Source organism: Phalaenopsis equestris, unplaced genomic scaffold (genome assembly GCF_001263595.1).
Source record: "Phalaenopsis equestris unplaced genomic scaffold, ASM126359v1 Scaffold000096, whole genome shotgun sequence".
NCBI classification, from domain to species: Eukaryota; Viridiplantae; Streptophyta; class Magnoliopsida; order Asparagales; family Orchidaceae; genus Phalaenopsis; species Phalaenopsis equestris.
The window spans coordinates 648,110-655,926 of NW_018164538.1; the positions used below are offsets into that span (position 1 = coordinate 648,110).

The 7,817-nt window shown below is 32.5% G+C and overlaps 1 protein-coding gene and 1 long non-coding RNA gene across 2 annotated transcripts in view; one reads left to right on the plus strand and one right to left on the minus strand.

The window, feature by feature from the left end:
- The window catches only part of LOC110020445, a 10,777-nt gene extending 9,484 nt beyond the window's left edge, over positions 1–1,293 (plus strand). The window contains exon 4 of the long non-coding RNA XR_002293523.1: positions 852–1,293. This is a non-coding gene — a long non-coding RNA (uncharacterized LOC110020445). The remainder of the gene's footprint in view (positions 1–851) is intronic.
- Positions 1,294–2,370: 1,077 nt separating this feature from the next.
- On the minus strand, positions 2,371–6,200 carry LOC110020444. Its single transcript, XM_020718547.1, has 3 exons — positions 5,512–6,200; positions 3,892–4,077; positions 2,371–2,800 (listed from the first exon to the last, which is right to left on the minus strand). Exons 1-3 carry the CDS (start codon positions 5,962–5,964, stop codon positions 2,513–2,515), a joined length of 927 nt encoding a protein of 308 aa, XP_020574206.1. The 5' UTR covers positions 5,965–6,200; the 3' UTR covers positions 2,371–2,512.
- Between the last annotated feature and the right edge of the window lie 1,617 nt (positions 6,201–7,817).

The window sequence follows — 7,817 nt, forward strand, 5'->3', positions numbered from 1 at the left end:
AACCGCTCTACTTCTTATGTATCAGATTAGCAAAATAAGTGTGCTGCTATTATGCATCTTTTGTTTATATTGAGGGCGCTATAGTTAACTAGCAGCATGATCTTATATTGCCTTCGAGTGAAATTTACCATATTTTCAATCATAATGCAATAAAAGCTTTGCTAGAGAAATCGTCACCTATGTTTCATCGCCGTCGTTCGCAAATTAACATCATCTACTGCTTCAGTTGATGATTACTCTTAGTCACTTGCCAAGTCTTATTGGCTTTGAGACATAATACAAAAGTTTTGTTCTTCCCATTTTCAGCAGCAATTTATGCTTCGCAATAGGGTTTGAAAATCATAAGGAATATATGGAATCAAGATCATATTTTTATGATGGACCTGAAAGCATGTATTTTTTCATTATTTTTATGTTTTTCTAATCACAGCAAGCATCGAACAGTTTTGAAGAGTTGTAGGTATGTTTTTTTTTGGTAGTTTTGTAAGTATATTTTTGTAAGTTTCCATATATTTAAGAAATGTTTCGGTTAGTGGGGTGACATGCTTGGGCACAATGCACTTCGGTTCTGAAAACTCGTCTTAAACTGGTTTGTTCTCCACGTTTCGAGTTAGTATTGTTCTGGTCCAAAATCAGAAATGTTGTGCGAGGCAAAAGACATGTATCTTCCTTTTAAATGAGATCTTTTGTTAGTTAAAGTGCCCTAAAAATTTTACTCTTACCATAAAAGATTCCCATCCATTATAGTGCATTATTGAATTTACGTTTTTTTCATTGCTGCATTTTAACTTCTAGTGAACTTTACATCTCACATTCTTTGTTTTTTCTATTTATCCATTTTTCCATTATAGCTAGCGGAGTTCAGGTTCTATCCAAGATTGCATCTCTTGCTTGCCACAGGTTCTCGCATGGATCTGCCGCCGCCAGATGCTACTTCAAGTCTGTGAAGTTACATGAGATACTGCTGAAGCCAATGGGAGTTTTGTTTTCTTGTTTTTTATGTGAGAAAGATGGTCGGAGGGTAAGAATAATATGACCAAAGATTAGGCGAAGCACAGGCGCTGTTGAAGTTGTGATATTGAGAACTTCCATTCTTGATTGATTCCATGAAGCACAAAGCTGGTGTTTTTTACTTCTGGTGATGTACATTATGGGCATTAATTTTGATTGTTGGAAAATACATTTTCAATATGGAGATTCGTATGTATTTTCATTGCTTCAAAATAATCTTTTTAGTATATTTCATCAAAAGAAATAAATGGGAAAAAGCTTACGGTGTCAATATGGTATTTTAGCCCAATTATGCCGGTGAATTCAAAAGTTTATGGGAAACACACCCAAGAAATAGAATGTTATTCTAAGAAGTGATTAGAAGGAGAGAGAAAAAAAATATAATAGGGAACAATAAAAGAGAGTATCATTTATTCAGTATATGGACGTTTCTTTATAGTCATAGGCCACAACATTAAAAAAATACATATTAGTCATCTTGTCATTAACTTTTCAAGGGGGTTGGCAATTACAAAGTTATTCTTATATACTAAGACCATAGATTGATTTGATTGATGGCAGTTGTTGATCGTCTGGTAAGCCTTGACTCGATCGATATCTAGTCCGAAAGAGCGCTCTCAATCGATCATCCTAAAGACTAATTAGCGCCCTACATGAGCTTCTCCTGTAGCTTTCCGTCGATCGTTCGAATAAAATGTTTCTCTTACCAATATTCAACCAAAAATGATCGTCGAAGGCTATGTTCGATCGATCTAATTTTCTTCCTGAGCCGTTCATCTGCTGCGAGGTTCGTGCTGACATATTTTTACATGTTCATATGCACTTCCAAAATTATTCCAAAACAGGCTTCTTTTTAGGACATGCAAGCAGTTCGAAGAAATCTTATGATTTCTATTCACTTAATGCATAATAAAAAATCTTTTTATTTTTACGTATATGCATGTTCATATGCACTTCCAAAATTATTCCAAAACACGCTTCTTTTTTAGGACATGCAACATATCTACAATGACTCTTTTCATGTCAATCCCCTAATGCAGTTCGAAGATGCCTTATGATTTTTATTCACTTGATGCATTTCAAAAAAAAATCTTCTTATTTTTACATATATATAGATCAATTTTTATAAATCAAGACACTTGATTTGAATATGTACGTTTATAAAATATATGTTATATAACTAGTTAACATGGAAAATAAAAACTGCCCATTTCATTTACACGCAATTAAATATTTCATAAGTACTCAAAAATTACTATTCTTACTTTACTCTCTATGCATAAAACCAAATGGAAAAAAGTTCTTTTGCATTTACTATTGATGGTTTAATCCTTTTTTTTTATTTTATTTTTGGATTCACTGTCATATCTATTTATGTGCTCCTTAAATTTTTAGCTAAACTCTTCCTAAAATGATATATATTTAAGTATTTTTTGCAAATATTTATTATGAAATTCCGAAATTTATAAATATGAACAAAGCCGCTGGTCCTCACTCTTTATCATTCATATTGGCAGGCGCGGCGGAGATCGACCGGGCGGCCGAGTCTCGAGACATGCAAATAAACCGAGCAGCGAATCCGGTGGTTGAACCTTGACCGGACCAGCTTGCCCAGAACATCCGCGCGTGAACGCACCACAAATGAAAGATTGAAAGGTATCCCCGCCTGCGGTTCGCCGTAGTTGTGGTTTGAGAGGCCAACGCCGCCGCCGTAAAGCGGCACCTGCGTTCCGACCACCACCGTCGTAACCAAACGCTTATTCTTCCGCGACGAGTAGAACCTCTCCATCTGCATTAAAGAGCCGAGATTAATCAAGTTGCGAAATTTACCAAACAGCTGCGGGGAGCTGCAGTACGGGTGTTTGGATTGATCTGAAAAGAAGAATGCTAAGGAAATTGAATGAATTGGAGGGGGATTATGTCTAGTAATTAATTCGCCTTTAATTCATATTGAACGAAACATTTAATGAAGAATTACATAACTACCACCTAACATCTAAACTTTAGTTTTTAGAAATATACAATTTTAAAGCCATGCATGAAAGTGTACATTTCACTTTTAAAAAATAATAATAGTCTCATAGTGCTATTTTTGTAAATTTGTCAAAATATCAAATATAAAATGTAAGGTTTAGGTGGTATGGCTAAAAATGCCTCAATTCCCATATAAATATATAAATTTTGAATTAACTGTTTATATAAATTATTTATTTATTTTTTAGAGTGAAAAAAAAAATCTTTTTTTTTTTTCAAGATAACGCAGATCCAGTATAAAAGCCAGTCAGTAAAATTCTAAATTGTCTTATTATTAATTTTATTTAATATTTTTTTATCATAATATAAATTCAACAATTTTCAATCATTCAAATTAAAATTTGATTGAAATTCATTGACCTAAATTTTATTTTAATTTTTAAATCGGTAAAATTCAATCTCTGATTTCCACCAAAAAAAAAAAAAAAAAATCTTAAAAATCTTTTTCAAATAGATTAATTGTTGCTTTCAAATAGTAGACCTTTGGCTTCATCAAAGTAAATAATAAATTAAATTAATTATTACGTTAAATAATTAATTAATGTGCATATTTAGTGTAGTATTCAATGTAAATTGTCCGCAGAGCTTTTAACAAATATGAAATTTTGTACAATTTTTAATGTATTAATTAAAAATCATAAAAGTTTTTGGCCTTCTATATTTTTAGATTTAAATGATTTATTTTAATTAACTATAACAATTCTTTCACGAAATTTTAATTTTAATTAATTAATTCGATATAGGATTTACATGCCATTAATTGTGCCACGTCATCATTAACTTGCGATCGACCCCACCACCACGACGGATTAGAAGGCCGGAAAAGAGGTGATTTAATTGGCTTACGTGGCCGGACGCAACCGGGAGATCGTAATAGTAGAGATCCATTGGTGTGGAAGACACGTGGACGCCGAAAAATGACGCTGGATTTCGAAACCACATCTTGACCGTTGAATTGACGGACATCATCTCCGTCGGAACGTTGGTGTGGTCAACCCCAGCTTGGATGTCGAAGCTCTCGAACACCATGCTCTGCCAATTTAATTTTTTTTATTAATCAAAATACAAATATAATAAATCGGATTAAAAAATCTCTATTCGAAATTAGATACTCCAATATCAAATCTATATTAAAAAAAATTTATTTTTTTTTTTTTTTTTTTTTTTTTTTTTTTTTTTGTGAACGATGTCATGAAACTAATTCTGACCTTAAGATACACATACTTGCACACCAAAAATTTTTCTGTGCGAACTGACGTAGCTCTATGTGCGGCGCAGGTTATTCCTGAATTATTTTCAGGTTATTTCTAGGACCGCCGCGAATTTTCTAGCACGCATCAATTCTAATCCTGACCTTAATATACACACACTTGCACACACACATAAAGTTGAATCGAAGGTGTCTAGGCTATTTTCAATAATCCTGAAATAACCCAGAAATAACCCACGATCTTTATTTTTGGATTGTTTCGAGATTATTGAAAATAACCTTGAAATAACCTGCACCGCACGTAGAGATATGTCAGGTGTCCGGATAGAAAATGTGTGCCTTACACACACATAAATTTGAATCGAAGGTAAATTGCTAGTTTCATGGGATGAAGAAATAAATTATAAATTTATAAAATGCTACATAAATTATATAATTTCTAAATAATTAATTATAAAATATAAAAAAAAAGTCATTTTTTAAATAACTAACATCGTAATAATTTTAATAAACTATTTAAAAATTTATTAACAATTAATTTCAAAAAACTTAATTATAAATATAAGAATCACACCATTAAGTTAAAAAAAAATTATAATGAATAACAATTAAATGTTGTGACTTCTTATTAAGATTAATATAATAGTAGCATATATTCAAATCAATTATAATTGTCATATAATATTAATATATATATTTATATATCTACATTAGTATATGTATATATTTATTATAATATTTGGTTATCTGAGTTTCATGTTTTTCTAAACTATAGAAGAAAAGAAAATAAAAAAAATAAAGATTATTAAATTATTTTAGATATTATAATTTAGTCCTACCTCCTTAAATCTTCAGTTACGTCTTTCTTAAAAGGATACGACAACTACAATAGTAACACATGGGCTTTCCATCTTAGGTGTAGCAATGCACGTTCAAACATTATGAGCAATTCAATTGCAAAACAGGCTCTATAATATATTCGGACCAGACCGACCATTGATGGACTCATGGTTGAATAGGTCGGCTCAGTTTGATTTTTTAAATATTGTATAATCACATAAATGTATATCTGTAAAATTGTACGAATGTTTTCATATAGCTGTCCTGGAAATAAAAAAAATTCATACAAAAATTGAGTTGAAATCCAAATTGAAAAATTTAGGTAAGGGGGTGGTTAATTTGTAAATAGTGAGTTTTGGGTGGTCTCTATATACTTGCTCGTAAAAAGTAAGGGAGAAAAAATGGAGAAGAAGAACCTGCACAGTGATTTTGGGTTCATGTGCTTTACTCGCGCTCCACAGAATGATTGAAAACAGACCAAAGATTAAAAAGAATCCGATCACAAACATGGCAGCATAGCATCGAATCCCCCATCTCTCCTGCTCCTCCTCCTCCTCCTCCAGCTCCTCTCCCTCCTCACACCCATCGCCACCATAGAACCGCATCTCTGGCGGAAACCTTCTCCAGTACCCAGTCTTATGCGAAGCAGAGAATCGCGAGGCAGAAAACTCTCGAGAGATATACCGTTGATGGCTGAGATAGTGATAATGGATCGGGGACTCGTTCGGACTAAGATCGAACATCGACGTCCTGTCTGCCTCCGGGTTGATTGGACTCATCACATAATAGCTCGGCCGCCGGGGAGATCGCGGCGGCGATGAGGTCTCTATGCTGGTTAAATCGGAGTCGGTCTTCGCGTGGATCGCCATTGGGGATGATTTCACGTTTTTGGAGGATTTCTAGGGACGATTTAGGGTTGATGTTAATTTATGAGTGAAAAAGAGGGGGATTGGGTTGCCGGATTTGGAAAACTGCCATTGATTTAAAAGGGCGGGGAGGGTGGCGGAGTGGTTGCCTCATTCACCGGCTTCTCAGTTTTTAAGTAGAGACTGATTTTACAGAGTGGCTTTCACCGTTACGGGAACGATAGTATTGAGACCGACACCTGCGGGGGTTTTTAACGCATTCGAGGTCTTAAGACCCTTTTTGTCGCGAGTGAGAATATCATTACACATTCTTTATATTTTAGATACATACTAATGTCATTTTTTTTAAAATATGTACTTATAAATACCTTTTTTTTAATTTGGTGGTTTCTTGAAATGAAAAGGTGATTTAATTAAACTTATTTTTAAATATATATATATATATATATATTGATAATATATTGAAGCTTGTTGACATTCATGCTAAAAATACTAATTTTTTGAAAAATAAATATGAAGTTGCAATTGAAAAATCAGCTCAAAAAAAAAAAAAATTCAATTCAAAATTTTGGCTCAATACTCAGCTCATTTATTTCAATCCAATATCGATTCGAGCGAAAATCCGAATCAACTTTCGAGTGATTAACAATCTTCGGATTAAATTCACCGCCTTAATCATACATCGCTCAATTTCGTTAAATTTTATAATGTTAATATTGAACGTTTACACAAATTGGACCTAACGATATTACAGTCAATCCAATTGAGGCCATATGAGCTGAAATCAAATCAAAATATAATTGAAAGCTTCAAAACATTAACTTAATGGCTAAATAATATACAAATTTGGCATGCATATAATTAATCGAGGCACTAGATGAGCTTAAGATCATTCAATTATATTAAGATTATATGAAATATATGATTAAAATAATTAATCTAAATCATCAAATGAAGCTTTTAGCTAAAATTGTTAGAATGAACCTCCCGAAATTTTATAATAAAGTCCGAATCTTTAATACAAGGGGAGGAAGAAACCAGAGTTAAGTCAACATTTTTGGACAAAGCCCAAAACTAACAATCATCATAAATATAAATACCATTAACCACCAATAGTAGTAGTTGTAGCCCGATAACTGTCCAATAGTTGTTGTCGAATTACAAATTTTGATTGATTGAGAATATTATTGTCGAATTACAAATTTCTATTAATTGGGGATATTATTGTCAATTTTTTAGTAGAATGAGTCACAAAATTATCAAAATTTTTAAAAGATGCAATCAATACTTTAAATCAATCAAAACCTCATATTTTATACTCTCAAAATAAATTAAGGGGTTGTGGGGTTCATTGAAAAGAGATTGCTGAATAATAAAAATATGATGTATGAAAAATATAATATATTAGAAACATTTTAGAATTATCGACAAATTGAGTATAAAATAAATATAAGTGATTTTTTATTATTAAATAAACGCGTAAATATGTATTTATTAAATCCACCTACTAAGTGAATTTAAGGACTTCGCTCTTTGTCCCTCATAAGATCTGTAGAGGGTCTGTTAAACCCGAACTTAACAAGATTTGATAAATCCTATTTAACGTAAAATGTAGTCGAAGCCAAACACCGACTTAACTCAGCATGATAAATAGCTGAATTTTCAAAATGCATTTGATTTACTTTACAACAATGTTGCCACAGACAAATAGTAGGGGTGTAAACGAATCGAACACGAACGAACAAAGCTTGTGTCCGTGTTCAGTTCGTTTAAAATTTAGTTTGTTTGAAATAAGCTCGTGTTCGTTTCTTAACGAACGAGCCGAACACGAACCGAACACAAGCTGTTCGCGAACG

What these genes read in the sequence shown, in the direction of transcription:
- LOC110020444 (XM_020718547.1), bottom strand. Translation starts at nt 5,964, where the DNA reads ATGGCGATCCACGCGAAGACCGACTCCGATTTAACCAGCATAGAGACC. An exon ending in AACCCAAAATCACTGTGCAG is followed by an intron (nt 4,078 to 5,511) that starts GTTCTTCTTCTC and finishes TTAAATTGGCAG; the next exon opens with AGCATGGTGTTCGAGAGCTT. An exon ending in TCCCGGTTGCGTCCGGCCAC is followed by an intron (nt 2,801 to 3,891) that starts GTAAGCCAATTA and finishes TCTTTAATGCAG; the next exon opens with ATGGAGAGGTTCTACTCGTC.